This window comes from Diceros bicornis, chromosome 29, assembly GCF_020826845.1.
Source record: "Diceros bicornis minor isolate mBicDic1 chromosome 29, mDicBic1.mat.cur, whole genome shotgun sequence".
In the NCBI taxonomy this organism is placed as follows: Eukaryota; Metazoa; Chordata; class Mammalia; order Perissodactyla; family Rhinocerotidae; genus Diceros; species Diceros bicornis.
In genome coordinates this window covers 28,211,315-28,227,645 of record NC_080768.1, presented here as the reverse complement: position 1 = coordinate 28,227,645, position 16,331 = coordinate 28,211,315, and the positions used below count along the sequence as shown (strand labels likewise).

Below are 16,331 nucleotides of genomic sequence, written 5' to 3'. Positions count from 1 at the left end.
CCTAATGGTTTTCTAAGCAGGATGTGGAAACATGTATCTGCTTTGCAAGGGAAGGGATGGTTCATGACCCATGCACGCCAGAGGTCTTGCCAAGACTTGAGATTCTGCTCCTGTTCTTTTAGAAAAGGGCTTCTGGCTTCCTGGCACTGTGGGGTGTCTGATAACCTGTGCCCTCTGCCCACTCTGCTGAGAGGGACCTGCAGCCCCATCTCTTCCATTACCTTTCCAAAGTGGACGGCCAGCCCTAAACACAAACGGATTGAGCGATACTTTGTCCACTTGGCAGAATGTTCCTGGTCTTGTTCTTGAGGAAAATGTGAAAAAAGGGCAAGTGCACCTGGGCTTTAAAAAAGGCCAGTTTTGCCCCAAGCCCTTGGAGAGAGGCGAGAGAGGCCTGTGTACTGCTGCTCCTCTGCGTACACTGAGGTGGGACGGCCTCCCCATCGCACCATGAGCAACACAGGACGCTGAGCAACACAGGACGCTGGGAGTAGGGGAGGGAGAGAAAATTACAACAGGGGGACGCTGCACAGGAGAGGGCTGGACGCCCGCGGGGAAGCAGCATCCTCCCCTGGCAGGAGGAGAAAGACTGCTTTTACCAGGTCTGGCCCAAACCGGTTCACCTGAGAAAGTTTCTAGAGTAGCATGTGATGCTGGAAGAAATTTTACACTGCCAGTTCTACTTCAGTGGTTTAATAAAATATATTTGGCCGCAGACCCCCTTTTTCATATGGCAGCTCATTCAGGTCTCCAAGGTCTGAATAAGCGGCTGAAGCGGCATTCTGGTTGAGACGGAGGTGCAGGGCACCTGAGGCCTGTGAGGCCGCTCTGCAGAGGCCAGGGGCTCTGCGGTTATGAAGCCCTCCCGCTTCCTCTTACCTGATTTTACAGGGGGGAACCAACTGAGGTCTGGGTGTTCTGAATCACGTCCCCGCGGTCACAGAGCCCAGTGGGGTCAGAATCCAGGTCTCAGGCTCCACTAGCTCTCCTAACTTGATTCTAAAAGCTGGGCTGTCTAGGAACGGCTCCTAGAGCAAGCCCACACGGTATCCCTGGCCTTCTGCCCCGGTCCACACACAGAAGTCCCTGCAGTTTCCTTCTACCCCACGGCCTCCTCACAGAGCGGTTATTTCCTCTCTGGCTGTCAACGCAGGGTGAGGCCACACTGGGGACTCTTTCCCAACCTGGGGAGAGGCGTCTGGCCTCACTTACTCGGGAAATGGGACCTAAAAAGGACCCTGATGCATTTCTGAGCTTCTCCCTACACCAAAATCCATCTCAGGGACCCTTGGCCAGCTGTGCAGTAGAGACCCTCCGGGGACCACATCAGATATCACTAGAAATCAGATTACCAGCTCAGGTGGGGCCCCCGTACTGTGAGGGCAAAGCTGTATTCCTCGGGAGCCCCCAGCAGGTACTGAAGCTCATTTGGGGCACGGCCAGTCGTTTTCAACACTCATAGAAATTAAAGGGACGAGGGACCAAAAACTCTTCACATGCAGGTAAGCTACAAAACACATCACTTTGGGAATTTAGGAGTATACGCAGGACAAAGGAGAGAGAAATAAAGAGGGGAAATGAGGGAGATGGTAGGGCCAAAAGGGCGAGGGAGGGTGGAGTACAGGGGAGGAGGGGGAGAGGGCAGAAAGAAGAAGATGAAAGAGAAAGACACAAAGAAAAATTTCATACCTACCCATGGCTTATGGCTTTGTGCATCTGAATCCACTTGCTCACTAAGCAAAGAGCAGAGTTGGAGCTGCCTTCCTGAGACAGGTGGGAAAGGTAAAGGATGGGACAGGGGCGCAGCCCTGTGGCAGGTGGGGGCTGGGAACCTAAACACACAGTGGAAGGGGGATGGGGCTGTGTGCACCGGGGTCGGGGGAGCGCAGTGGTGGCGACTGGTGCTGCCTGGGTGTGGGGCTGGGGCACTGAGCCCACAAGGCCAAGACACGATGGTGTTTCACAGAGGAGACACAGGAGAGGAGGGAGGGCTGACCGGGGGGAAAGCCACAGAGTGGATGACATGATTCTTGTTTCGGTGAAGGTGACTGCAAGACGGAAGGCCCTCATCTCCCGTGCACCCACTCCAGCCTCTCTGACCACCTTTCTCGCCCGCTGGCCTCTTCCACCCACACAAAGCCCTCACATTCTCTCAGTCACACGTGTGCCTGTGGTGTGCAGGACCAGAGTGCTATAGTCAGTTTGGTCTAGAACACTGAGCACTTCAGGGTGACAAGCAGGCTGATTTTGAGCTCTGGGGTCCAGGATAAGTTGTGCTCAGATGAGCTGACATGAGGTCAGCCTGCTGGCCGATTCTCAGGGAGGATGTAGTGATGATGATGTAACGACAGGCCCCCAAATTCATCACTCTTGTGCCCCACAGCTTGAACACTACTGTGCTTGCCAAGAGGGTGGGCTCTTCTCACCACATTCCACAGACACCCAAGGGTGCCTCCTCTTCCAGCTTCGAGAGGCACAGCTGCGCCCACCTTCCAGCAGAGGGCAGTGCTCCCCAGGCCAAGCCTGAGCTCAGCACCGTTCTTGCTCAGCAGGGCAGACCAGCAGCGCTCATAGGGCAAAACGGCCCATTCAGGTGGCCGGCCCAGGCGAACAAGCTGTTTTGTGCTAATCACCGCTGTCCTCCGAAAAAGAAAAAAATAAGGTTTACCCTTACACCCACTTGAGCTGCTTGTTCTGCTGTGGTTTTTGGCCCCAGGTCACTTGTGGCCACTCTTGCCCATTGCCTAGGGTGCATGATAAACACTGGGGAAACCCACAGTTCCCTTGACTCCCTCTCCAGGGACAATTCAGCAGGGACTAAGTCTACACAGTTGACGTTCCAGGTATCCTGTCTGCAGAAAAATGTACATGTGCTCGCACACGCATACATACTCAAACTGCACACTCACAATCTTGCACACAATTCCAGGGGCTTCTGAAGTCCCTGTAAAAACCTCTAACATAACATATATGATCCAGACTAACACTGATATTTACTCTGTGCCAGAGACTGCTAAGCACAGCACACAGATTGTGACATGTAAGTGAATAAGCAACATGGAAGACCCTGGGACATTTCTCCACTAGAACTTAACAATGATAACAGCTGTTACAATTACAATCCACTATCCAGGGGCCACACTGTTTGAGATTCTACTGTCACACTTCTTCAGCAATGCTCTTCTAAAATGCAGTGCCTCTGCAAGAGTAACACTGAAGTCCCCAATACCTTAGCATGGTACCAGCTCCTGTGACTGGTGAAAGATTGGACAGGAGTAGAAGAGGACCCAGAAACAGAAAGAACTCAGAGAAAAAATAAAATGGAATGCTAGAGAAAGCAGTTAAGTACCCATAAAAATAATTTCCATCCTCTTCCATTTATAGATGAGGAAACCAAGGCCCACAGGATTAAAATACATATAGACTTCACGTTCCCAATAATGTTGCCAAGGACAAGAAGACGTTGACAGGTCTCCAGGGTGGAACCCCGGCCTGACCCACCAGCCCGTCCACAGCGGTTTGCAGTGGTCTGTGCCACAGAACATAGTGAAAAGCACTCAAATTTGCATTGTACTATGCCCTTTCGAGTGACTGACTCCCATCATCACACTTGCCTTTAGAATCAGGTGCCTAGCTCAATCAATGGTAGCTATTATTAGTAAATATTCCTTGGTTTAGCTGTTGTCTTCTCTGTGGAATAAAAGGATAAGTCTAGACCAGTGGTTCTGAGTGTGGTCCCTGGACCATCAGCATCACCAGGGAACTTGTCAGAAATGCAAAAACTCTAGGGGAGGGGCCCAAGCATTTGCATTTAATAAGCCTTCCAGGTGACAATGATGCTTGTGCTCAAGTTTGAGACACTGCTCTTGAATAGGTTTCCAAAAGTGTGGCCGGAAGAAGGCTAGTCTAGAGATGCTCTCAGGTCAAATAAGCTTGAGAGAAATGCACAGTCTATGCCCCTTCAGCAGATATATATTAGCATATTAAAAGCTCTGAGAAGCTCTGCAACAAAGAAACCTGTTTGACTTGATTTAAGCCTGGGGTTCCCAAGTTCATCCGACCACAGAATCTTTTTATTACATAACAGCTATTAATACCTGTGGTGTGGAGAAATGTTGGTCTGGAAGGCCCCTTCCAGTGGTGACATACGGTGGGTCTAAGAGATGGAGGTGTGCCGATATGGCATCCAAGTTTCTAGCTTGCAACAAAACTAGCCGGCCCCGTGGCTTAGTGGTTCTGGCAGCCTGGGTTCGGATCTCAGGTGTGCACTGACGCACTGCTTGTCTTGCCATGCTGAGGCGGCGTCCCATGTACAGCAACTAGAGGGATGTGCAACTATGACGTACAACTATCTACTGGGGGCTTTGGGGAGAAAAAGGGGACCAAAAAAAAAACCCCCCAAATTAGTTAGAGCTGGAAGATCAGCAGACCAGCTGGGGCCCTGGAGGTCTCCTTTATAAGGAGCAGTGAAGATCTTCTCACCTTTCCTCATGCAGGTGCTGTACCTGAATGCAGATTTCTCTAGCACCACAGATTCAGAAACAAGCTCTTTCCTTTTTAAGGCATGGATATTCTGAGGTAGGTTTCTACCACTAACCCCAAGACGGAGCCCTGAACACCCTGCTGGGGCTTTCCCAACATCGAGCTAACTGCGGCCAGCCACTCACACATTCTTTAATTACAAGCACCCCTGGCCCCCTCACCCTAGACCTAATGATCTGCTCTTGAGCAGCATCACCAAATGAAGCATGTCAGGTCCTACAGCAAACTGTGTTGAAGGCTGCCAGGCGGAGGAGAGGCTGCCAAGCCAGAAGCATACTCTGGGCCAAGAAACTCCAAACTCACCACATACACTGGAGTGATGTGCAATGCAAAAAAGATGATCTTTATGGGACTAATTACAGGATTCTTTTAAATAGCATCCCTATTTCTAATAAGGCACTCACCAAACTGGGAGAACACTTGCAGGAATTTCTGTTTCACGAGACGAGGCCCCGAGGGCCCCTCTGTACAGGAACATCCATCCCCGTTCCCCTCCGCGTGCCCATGCCAAGCTGTCAGCCCATTCTCTCAGCAGACACACAGGGCACGAGATGCAATCAGCATTCTTTACTACTTGTCTGACATCTAATATTCCTTGCCTAGAGCAATTAAACAAGTTGCCATTACCTAGGCAAATGTTAAGATTTACGGGAACTGGTCCCCAAGTTGAGCCTGCCATTTGACCCACCCCAACAGCCGGAAGGAAGGTGGGCAGGCAAGTCCTGGCTGGAGAAGGCCATGCTCAGGCCCAGCCCTGTGTTGCTGTGAGATCTCCCAGTCGGGATGGTGGGACACTGCTGATGCCCGAGCCCAGGAAGGCACAAGGTCTAGACCCCACGAGCAAGGACCCCACGAGCAAGGTCCTAGGCCTGTGAACACCGCCTGCTCAGGATGGTGAATTAAGGCTGGACTTAATTCAACATAAGCCTTCAGGGATAATTTTCTCTTCTGGGCTTTTAGACTCTTTCCCTGTCTATCCTAAGCACAAGCCAGGCTCTTGCTTCCAAACAGGCATGTGAAATGTGCACAGACATCCCAGAAGTTCACTTAAGACGCCACTCGGGTTGAGGGCACCCAAGCGTGTAACACCCTGTGTCAGATTAAGTCCACAGTGGTTGCTGGTCATCCATATTTAATTTTGTCAGTCTGTTAATTTTTAACTATGTTTGCTATCAAGGGCCATTAGAGGTCCCCAGGAGCTGAGCTCGGTGAAGCGAGAAGTACTTCGTGGCAGAGCAGACGAGGCTTGAAGTTGAGGTGTCCCACTTTCCCATCCTGTCACCAAGTTCTGGCCTTCCCCACCAGCAGCACACATCTTGAATAAAACATGATCCCATTTGGAGTTGATTTTCCTTTTTTCTTCTGTCACAACTGGTTTTCTTCAAGGAGAAGTTCACTTTCTTTTTATGAAGGCTATGTTTTATAATTCCAGTTTCTTTGTTGCCTTGGTTTTGTTTCCAAAGCAGTTAGAATTCACATACTTGATGGTATCTAGGTGCCTATTCCTAGAAAGAAGGCCAAAACCCCTGGGTGGACGGCCAGCTGACCCAACCAGAGCCTCACCTCAGCACACGGCACAGCCACAGGCCGCCATTCTCGCCCTGGGGCCAGCTGCTTCTCTTCTTGACCAAAGCATAAAGCCTGGGCCCTTAGGTTTCTCTTGCTGGGGTGCCGGTCTTGAGTCCCTGCATCTTAACTGCTTCTTAAGCTACAAAGGGAGGGCTCAGGAGCCTCTGGGCCATGCCAGATCAAGTTCTGACAAAAAGAAGGAAAAGAAGAGCTATTTTAATAATAATTAGTACTCTACGCCAAGCAATTTCTTTCCCTCAAAATAACCTCATGAAGTAGGTGTTCATTCTTCCTACTTATGGATGAGGAAACTGAGGCTTGGTGAGGTTAAAATAAACTTGCCTAAAATCCCAAAGGTGGCAGAGTGGGTGGGAATTCTCATTAACAGCTGGCCTTTTTGACTTTAAAACATCGAGCCCCGATTATGTGCTGGGCCCTCTGCACCATCCTACTGTGACGGTCAGACCACACGTTTGTGAACAATCCCCAGGAAGAGGCAGGCTCACAAACAGTGCTCACAGGTGTGACTTACTGAGACTCAGGGCCCGGCTCTCACTGCTAACGAGGTCAGGGAAAACAGACATAGGCTCCAGGGAGTCGAGCCGTAGAGAGGACAAAATGAAATGTGCATAAGAAACCCAAACAACACAGCACACAAAACGAAGGTAAGCCTGCGGCCCCACAGTCAGGAGGGCCACTTTGAGCTGTTCTCTCAATCACAGCAATGGTGAGTTCTAGGAAGCCTCGTTGCGATCAGCAACCACAGCCAGGGCCGTAGCACTAGGGGACTGACTGGTTTCTGAACAGCTGCTGCTGAAAGCTGCCTGGTGAGGGGAAGTTTGGGCCCCAGCAGCAACAGCTCTGGCCAAATGAACAACTCTCCCCAACAACTCTGTGTGAATGACTTTGGACTGCTTCTGAAGACGCCAGTTAAGGACAGGGCGTCTCTCACAGCCCTGCTAAGGGGCTCCACAGGTCTCCAAATACCAAACAGCAGAGGAGGGGAAGGGAGGAGGGCGGCTGGGGAGGAATGGAGAGGGTACACGGGGAGAGGGTATTTCTTGGCCAGGAGTGGAGTGAGATCCCCTGGGGTTCAGCCCCAGGACTATGAAGAGAATCATCTCCCCAGGCACTACTGCCTGGAAATGAGGCTGGGCAGAATCCTAGTGCAAGGACTGTGGGGAAGAACGAGCCAGAAAGCCCAGGGAGGAATGGGCCGGGTGACCTGTGGGTCTTTCTCTTCTCCAGTTTCTGTGATAGGAAAGCAAGATAAGGCAGCAGCTGGAAAGTTCAGGGACAAGGGGTTTGGGTAAAGCAACACACACGAACCATTTGGTCTCTCTGGGAATTCAGCTGTTTCCTATGCTTGATCTATTTCCTGTCAGGGAGATGTTTTCTTCTAGAAGGCGTGTTGGGGCCTGGCTGTGGGGGAGACTTCCTACAGGGGACAAGTCCTCCCTGTGCTGGCACAAGCTGCAGAGACCACACTGCTGGATGTAGGGCAGATGCTGTCACTCGGAGATGGTGGCTCTTTCACTTGATGCCTCATCTTGCTCATTTGTCCCCCATTCATTCTTTCCAGCCTCTGGCCTTCCATTTGGCTGCAGCCCTGAGGACCCTGCAGCCCCATTAATGTTGTGAAGACGTGCTGGCTGTCTCCAGTGTTTGAACCATCACAGCGCCGTGGGTAGCTACTCCTAGGCTTCCTTCCTTCTCCTTGTTGAAAATTCAAATCCTCCTGAAAAGGCTAACATTTACCAAACCCTTACTGAGTGCCACAAACTCTTTTAAAAAAGTGTTTTAAATGAGGGATTATCAAGCCCCACTTTACTGAAGCCCAGAGAGGTTAAGGAACATATTCAGTTAAGGTCACACGGCTTGTAAATGGCAGAGCCCACGTCTGACCAGGCAGTGGTCAGCCCTACATTACTGCCACAGACTCAGAGCTCTCCTGAAGGGCTCAAGTCCCAGCACAGGCCAAGCCTCATGAGGCAGGCAGGGAAATAGCCCAGAGGGGTGGACTGGGAAAGGAGAGGGGGTCTGTGCCCCTAATAATTGGCAGACATACCACCCTGGGCTCACAAGAGGCTGGCACTGTGAGCACAATGCCTGGCCTACCTGCCTCCAGGTCTCCTATGAGAGTTAAGCCATGCACATGCTCCTAGATGACCAGAAAGCCAAACAAAATCGGGAACCAGACAAGGCTGGCACATTAAGGAGACAGAGCACCCAGGGGTGGTTTCTCCTCACAGTCTGACCTTCATGGAGCTGAGTTCAGAGGAAAAGGTAAATGTCAGAGGATTAACAGTTTCATTTATATCTGAAAACAATTTAAAGCCTTAGGCTGATCAGCCCCAAAGGCAATTTCTGCAGTTCTTCAAAGCTGTGGTGTTCCGGACAGCCACGAGCCCCGGGGTCGCAGAAGACGATGCAGCTTTGGCAGAGCCAGGCGTCAAGGACGAGGACCTCAGGGGTTAAGGGCTGATGCCACCGGGGAGGCACAGAAGCAAATGCACCAAATCTCCCAACTCCTCCCTTTCCTCTGGGAGGTTGGCCGGCTGATGAGGTGCTAGGCCGCCTCACACGGGTTTTGTTCACAGGTACCACTATAGGACCAACCACCACTACAGCAGCTGCCACTTCCTTCCGACCAGGAAAGAGGTAGAAGCTGAAAAATAAAGAGTCCTTCCTGTGTGAGTCCCAACACATGCCCGGGTAGGACGCATCGCTGCCGTCCTGCTGGGGCCATGTGCCCACCTGAGTCCTCACCCACACCTGCCTGCTCTATGCCTCCCTCAAGACACTCCCTCTCATGGTCTATATCCCACGCCAAGCCAGACCGTCTTGTGTCTTCTTTATCTCAGTATTCTCTATAAGGCATACTTAGTGACAGAGGAGATGTGTAATGAAATCTGTTCTTTGAAAAGTTTTAAAATGCAGTTCTCAGAAATTGCACAGAGCTGCTAAGTGAACACCTGGGTATGGGGTGTGTGTGTGTGGGGGGGGGGCGGGGGGGACCGCTGTTCGGCCACCCACACACCATTCCTAGGCCCGTCTCTCTGCCTGTGACCGCCCTTCCCTGTTTGCCTAGGTCTCTTTTCCCACGGCCCATTCTTATATTTATTTTGGGTTTAACTTTTAAAATTTTTCCAGTGTGTCACGAGGGACCTCCCGAGGGCATGTCTTGCCTCAGGGAAATTAGTGTTATGATTTTAAAACCTGTTGTTTATGTGCAGGTGATGTGTTCCAGTCATCGGCTGTAGAGCAGCCCTGCAGGAAGATCTGCTGTTACTCAGGGCAAATGAGGCCTCTGAAGAAGAAACAGGTACCAGGACTTGCTCTCAGTCCCACTTACCTGCAAAAGTTTCTGGCCCAACAATATGACTCTGATCAAAGGGAAATGGTGTTCTGTTTCTAGAATGTAGTGAGGACAGTGCACTTGAATGACTTCCTCTCTGCCCCATCAGCAACAAGACTAAAAGCAAAAATGAACCCAGACTTAAAAAGCTGAGATGTGTGAATACAAGGTGACAGGAACAGCTGTATGTTCTCTTCAGAGTATAACTTTTCTAAGAGCCATGGATGAAACCTTCCTCTCCTGTTCATAGTTGACTTGCATAATATATTTAATAAATTTCAATTACCAATGACCTTGAAAGTAAACAGGATGATCACTTCTAAAAATGTTAATGATCTTCTTAGAAATCAGATGTTTGCTGTACCAAGTTGTTCTTTCACCTCTAAAAATAATCAGGCAGTACTGAGGCTTACGGTCCTATTATGTTATCCAATAATTCTTAAAAAGTGCGATCTGATGTCAAATAAGCGTTTTCAATTTAGAGATGGAGGCACCAGACCACAGACTGAAGCTAGGGCAGAACTAGATGTGATTCAACGCCTTTTCAATGACAATTTCAGTGTCCTTGGTCCTCCTTCCTCTGGACCAGGGTGGACAGACTGGAAAATGCTTCCATTTGTGTCAAACAGGCTTCCACTAGCTAGACACACCATCCCTGCTGAAGCGAGATCTCCCGGTCGATGAGACTCATGGATGCCAGAATGAGAATCTTCCAATATGCAGCTCTTGGTGGTCCGGGAGCCCACGAAGACACAAGCAGCAGCAGTTAGGCCCAGCTCTGGGCCAAGTCTCCCAGGATACTCTGAGTCTTTCTCCCATATAATGTATACTTAGTGTCATGGGCCCAACTCTCCCAAAATCTCAGTCAGAGATAACATCTTAGCTCCAAAATCGCATCACCATGAAAACAAGACGCTGCAGTCTACTTGAGATAATTTTTTCTCTGATTCAAATTTTTATTGAAATCTCTCAAATGTTGCCAAGAAATAGTTTTTGCAAAAGGGGGGAAAATAGCTAACAAGCAAATTCAACATGGGAGCTCCCTTTGCTGGTCTGCAGTAGGTTGATATGTTACAAACACATTCCCAGAGACAAATCTAATTTGCTGGAGAAGTGGACAAAAGACAGGTGTGTTGGGCTTTGCCTCAGGAGAGAAACACTAGAAGAAAAAAAAAATCCATGTCTCAAAACAGAGCACAACAGAGCTAAGAAAAGCAAAATTATTCAAAAGCCTCTCCAAAGACATATAATAAGATTTCCAAAACAAAAACCAATTTATCCACTAAGAGGATGCTCCATTTTGGTCTTCCCCTCTGCTCTACCTCCAGTTAATAAAAATTCTTAAGCCCTTTGGGTGAAGGTTAAGTTCTGATTCCCTTGTCTTTGCCTCCAAGTCTCTTCTTACAGGCTTCTCATCTACTTAAAGAAGAAAGATCCATGGAATCATTGGAGTAAGGCCTTTCCAAAATTCCATCAAAGAGTAAGTCTTTGGTGAGCCAGGACTGAGGTGTAGAAAGAGCAAGGCCCAGGAGACAGGTGACCTGGCTCTAGTCATGGCAGAGCCACTTGCGACTTTGGGTAACTCTCTCCATCTTCTCCGGTCTGTTTCCTCATCTGTAAAATGGGTCAGACCAGTTGATCTGTAAAGCCTCTACCAATTCATTCTATGATTCTCATATTGGACAAAGAAATTTAAGTAACCATATTTATTCATGAGTCTTTAGGATACAGAACCCAAGCTTGCACCGGGAATGACTCCAAACAAGAAGTGGGGTTGAGCACAAGGATCTCACTGAGATCAGATGAGAGTTCCACCAACTCTAGGACCGATGTAGCGGAGTCAAGTGGATTCCAGGCTGGGAAAGTCTCAAGATCAAGGAAGAACTCAAAAGGGAGTGGCTACCATGGGCAATACATCCCATTAAGTCAAATGGTTGAGTCCCTCTAATCTCGGCACTGTCTCTCCCCCACTTTTCTCACAATGGCATGGGCTTTCTAATCTCTCAAGATTCTTTAGCTCCTTCTCCCACTGTATCCCCAGAATTACTTTTGATTTCATCTGTTATATGAATGAAGCAAGGGCAAATTATCCAGATGTCACGGCCAAAAGCCACTATTCCAGTCCTTTCTGGCCACTGTCAATTCTTGCTTTTCCAGGGTAATGGTGAAAGGCTTTGTTGCCGATTAACCAAAGCCATGGATATTCAGAAGACTATGCAAACTTGGCACCGATTCATGGTCTTATTAACATTTGCCTCAAATGTCAACGGTATCTAGGCAGTCTAGGAAGAGGAAGAAGAGGATGGGAGACATATCCACAGATGGCGGGGGTGGGCCCACCAATGGAGGGGCTCTTTGAGTTGCTCCACGTCATCTACAAAGTTATCTTCGAGGCCACTACGAACATCCTGACGACTCAGCAGAAGATGGTTTACGTTTTATCCCTTCTCCCTTCCCTGCTACCTGCTGTTGTGAGGGTGACCAAACACTGACATGGACAAAGGTGGAAAAAGCAGCAGAGGAAGGAACAGCAAAAAGCACAGCTAATCTGGAAATTCGGCAATCAGTCTGAGAATAATCCTGCTACTTTAAATTATTTTCTGTGACAAGTACTCTCACCACCGCCATCTACGTTTTTCTTCACTACTTTTACTACTTTCTCTCTCCTTCTCCCAACACAGAGGGTAATCACTTCTGGGGACCAGACACCAAAGCTTTCTCGTTGTGGTTTGCCTGCATGGTGCCTGGGAAGCTGGGTCATCAATGCACTCAGGAAGCACTGATAACTCAGCTGAAAGAGAAGGGAAAGATGTTTAGCCAGCAACACTCCTGACCCCATGGCCTGTGAGAACCCTCACTGGGGGCTGCTTGTAGGTGTCTTATACAACACAGTAAGTTCTGTACAACATAAAAGAGTTTTAAGTCAGAAGGAAGAGTTTTCTGGGAAGTTGTTTATTTCATCCAGCCTTGTAAATAACAACTAAGCAAAACAAACAAACGAAAATCCCACCTGTCCAGGTCAATAATTTTTTAAAAACCAGGCTTTCCTGCTTTTAGAGGAGTTACACATGCAGTAAGACAAATGGAATCTATACTTTTTCTATCTTATTTGCTCTCGATCATCATTCTGAATTCTAACACTGATTACTACTACTTGCACTAAAAGCAAAGCTAAGAGAAACATTTTTCCCATGGGGAGAGAGGGGGTTGCTATGTAGACAGTAATCTTTGCGAAGAAACACAGGAGTTTGTTTATAAGACTCAGGCTATTCTTAACTAAGCAAGAAAGCTGGTCAGAACAGAGACCTCTACCTTGACCTGTAATTACATACTAGACACTACACTGTACCTCCTTTTCCACAGCGTTTCCTAAAAATGGAAAAAAGGAACCCTTATCTTTTCTGTAACATATGTAAGCTAGCACATAGTGGTCCTCCTGGAAGCTCCCAACTTTCCTCTTTGGTCACTAGATCTCACAGAACACAGGAGCAGAAATCTCTCAATACACAGAAGCACACACAGACACATAACTCCTGTGACAAGTGCACGCCTCCCTCTGCGGCCCTTCCACACGACAAGGCACACAAGTCTATGCTCTGGTGACACCCTCTAGCTGGCTAGGAGCTGGGGAGGTAACCTGGGTCCAGTTTCTCGTGTGTGATATGAGGGTGAGATCATTAAGGAAGAGAGAGGTGTCGTTTGGGGCAAACATCAGGCAGTGGGTGACATCATTGCTGTCAGACAGTCCTCCTAAGTTCTGGAGGAGTGTCAGCTTGATTTAGAGGGGATCATTAATCTCTCGAAGGTGGATCTGTTAGCTGGATAGGTGTTAGTTGTACGGTGTGCTCTGGGGAACCAGGTTTGAAAGGACCGGTGGAGGAGTGAGTGAAGTCGTGGCCGATGGGTATAAATTACCTGGGCATGCAGTGAAGCGGGATAGGTGAAAGCAGGAGGAGGTAGAGCAGGCGCTAACTCCGCTGGGTACAGAGGGTACGGGGCCCACACTTCAGGGCTACTGGGGTAAAGTGCAGGCACTGTGAGCTCATCTGCAAGAAAAGAATAAGGGAAGAGTTAGTGGTTACCAAACAGCTGGTTTCAAATCAGAAACAAAACACTCAATAACCCCAAGCCCCAATCAATGTCAGAAGTCAAATTACTCTCATTCTTTTAAGAACCTGTTGGCTTTGGTCCCCCAAACGCTAAGCAAGGAAATGGTAAATACAAAATGAAAAAAAGCAACAAGCATCTGCCGCCTGTCTGGCCTGCTGAGATCTCAGGCCCGGACTCCTCTTTGGACACTCTGATGTCTTTCCAACTGTAGCTGGGGAACCAAAACCAGTGGGGATTTCCTGCACAAAACAGCAAATGTAGCCCTTTGAGGAAAAGAAGAAGAAAAGTAACTGGTAGGAGATATCGCATGAAAACCCACCGCAGAGCCTGCAGGAGAACAACGGCTTCCTGGCAGGACCCCGACAGACAAGAACTGTAGGACTTTTCCGTTTATCAGTATAATTACTATTGACAAACAAATCACGATCGTCAAGCATTTTCCCTTTAGCCCTCAGAAGCACAGGGCCAGATACTGTGCCTACAGGGCATTTAAGATGTTAAAAATTCAGAGAATGAGAAAAGCCTTTGGCGTCCTGATTAAAGTTAAGCTCCACAAAGATGCAAATAAGAATGAACATAGTTGCTTTTTTACATTGATTATATTTTCTAGGGAAAAAAAAGTGAGTCATGTTGCCAAGTGACTGGTCTAAATGTTCCTCGTGCAGCTCCCATCCCATTCAGGGTAAGCTGCAGGTGGCCAGATTGAAGGGCAGGTGCCCAGGCCTCAGAAGGTATCAGGAAGCAATCCATTAAAGTAACAGCAAACACACGAGGAAGCTTCTCAGCAAAGGCAAAAATAACATCAGTCAATAGTTAGGAATCTGGACCTTGTGAAGCAGCAATCTCAATATGCGTTTTTATCACCTGTCAAAACCTGAAATCAAGTAGGCCAAGGATGCTGCCCAGGACTGCTGAGGGAGTCAGCAAAAGGTGACTCGAAAAAGCCATTAGTGACTCTGCCAGGCAGGACTTTCCAGAAGTCTACAGCGCATGTGACCCAAGGTCAACAGAGTCACTTCACTCCTTTCCACCATCTAAGAAGCCACTCCCGGCCAGCTCATTCGTCATCTCCCTCATCCTCCCCAGCTCCCCAAACTCTGGCTCTGGGCAGGGCTTTCAGTATTGGAGGGGGCCAGAGACAGACACGTGCTTTGCAGAGTGTGATGTGGGGACTGATCTAGGGAGCAATCAGAAAGCAGCTGAGCCTCTGGGAGCCTGTGGAGCTGAGGCTTTCCACTGCTGGCCAGCACGGCAAGAGCTTCTGACAGGATGCGAGGGAGTCCAGAGCTGACTGAGGACTATCCATTCGGAGGGCAGCTTGGGCACCCCAACAGTGCAGTGTGATATACTGTGGCTGGCCGACCCCCCCGACTCCCTCTCTCAACAAGGCAGTTAAAATGACCTCCTCAGGACCTGGTGATGGGAATACAGACGGCTTGTACGTCTAGACTGGAGAGCCTATGCCAAAAGAGTGGACTGACAGTTATTATTTGGATAGGGAAACAGTAGCATCATAAGCCTCTTTAAAATGATCAGGAAGGGGGCCGGCCCCGCGGCTTAGCGGTTAAGTGCGCGCGCTCCGCTACTGGCGGCCCGGGTTCGGATCCTGGACGTGCACTGAGGCACTGCTTGTCCGGCCATGCTGAGGTGGCGTCCCACATACAACAACTAGAAGGATGTGCAACTATGACGTACAACTATCTACTGGGGCTTTGGGGAGAAAAAGGCGGAAAAAAAAAATGATCAGGAAGAACACCTACTTGCAGTTCTAGGCTGTGTAGGTGTCTGTAGTTTCTGTAAGGAAATTCCTTACAGAAGGGTTGAGAGAATGCTGAACAGATCCCCATGTTTCCTGTCATGATGACACCATATGATTTCCATTAGAGCAACTCTTGTGGGAGCCCAGCTCGTGGAAACTAACTGCTGCCAGAACCAATGCCTCAGATTTTAAACAACCATTCTCAGGAATGGCAAGCTATTATTGTTGTTGTTGTTGTTATTGTTATTTCAGCTACCATGCTATTTTAAGACATTCTGTGTCTTTTTAAAGGCCAAGAGAGTCTCAAGACCCAGCACGCTAATTTCTTAGCCCATGCTTGTCCAGCCCCACTGTGACAGCAGAGGACTATCAACCCCTCCACTGGAAATGCGCTTGGCCTGCAGCAGTCCTCCTCATCCTGCTGCCTGACAGGAACCGGATACGTGGGGGGGGTGGGGCGGGGTATTGCCTGATCAATGGGTGCTTCCTTTAGAAAGTTTTAAAAATGCAATGAGTATGTCTTTTAAGATGTCCAATCCTAAAGAGATGATGGAGATAAGGTGGAGTCAGGGTTTCAATCTCTCCTGACTGATGGAATGTATGATTTCCAGACATTTCCACATTTTTATCCTAGAGCTTTATTTTCCATGGGGTCTGTACTGATGTTCAGAGACAATTCACTGATTAACATTTGCACAACACCTAGCACAGCAGAATGGGGGATTTGCTTCCAAATTCCCTAAACCCAAAGCTGCAGAGTAACAGTATAGTCAGATAGTGAAACAGAGGCCTAAAAGAGATTAGGGTGAACCTAACACTTGATAAATCCCTCGATACTTCTCGTCATCTCTTCCTTCTCCCCTTGTGAAGGAATCAGGAGTTACTGTAAATGTCAAGAGACATGCAGCACGCCGGGGTTGGCCAGGAGGAGGATGAGCTCAAAAGGCATCAGTGGAGACGTGCCGTGCTGGTGAGCACTGGGAGAGGGCAGCG

The 16,331-nt window shown here is 48.8% G+C and overlaps 1 protein-coding gene across 3 annotated transcripts in view; it reads right to left on the bottom strand.

Moving 5' to 3' along the window:
- Nucleotides 1-16,331, bottom strand: part of RBPMS (RNA binding protein, mRNA processing factor) — a 175,580-nt gene that overhangs the window by 15,993 nt on the left and 143,256 nt on the right. Inside the window, exons 6-7 of one of the 3 annotated variants that reach the window (XM_058525145.1) lie at nt 13,385-13,515; nt 10,402-10,628 (exon numbers count right to left, since the gene is read on the bottom strand). In XM_058525145.1, the coding sequence (XP_058381128.1) occupies nt 10,497-10,628; nt 13,385-13,515 (263 nt within the window). In that variant the 3' untranslated portion in view covers nt 10,402-10,496. The other 2 variants (XM_058525148.1, XM_058525146.1) reach the window with 2 other exon arrangements.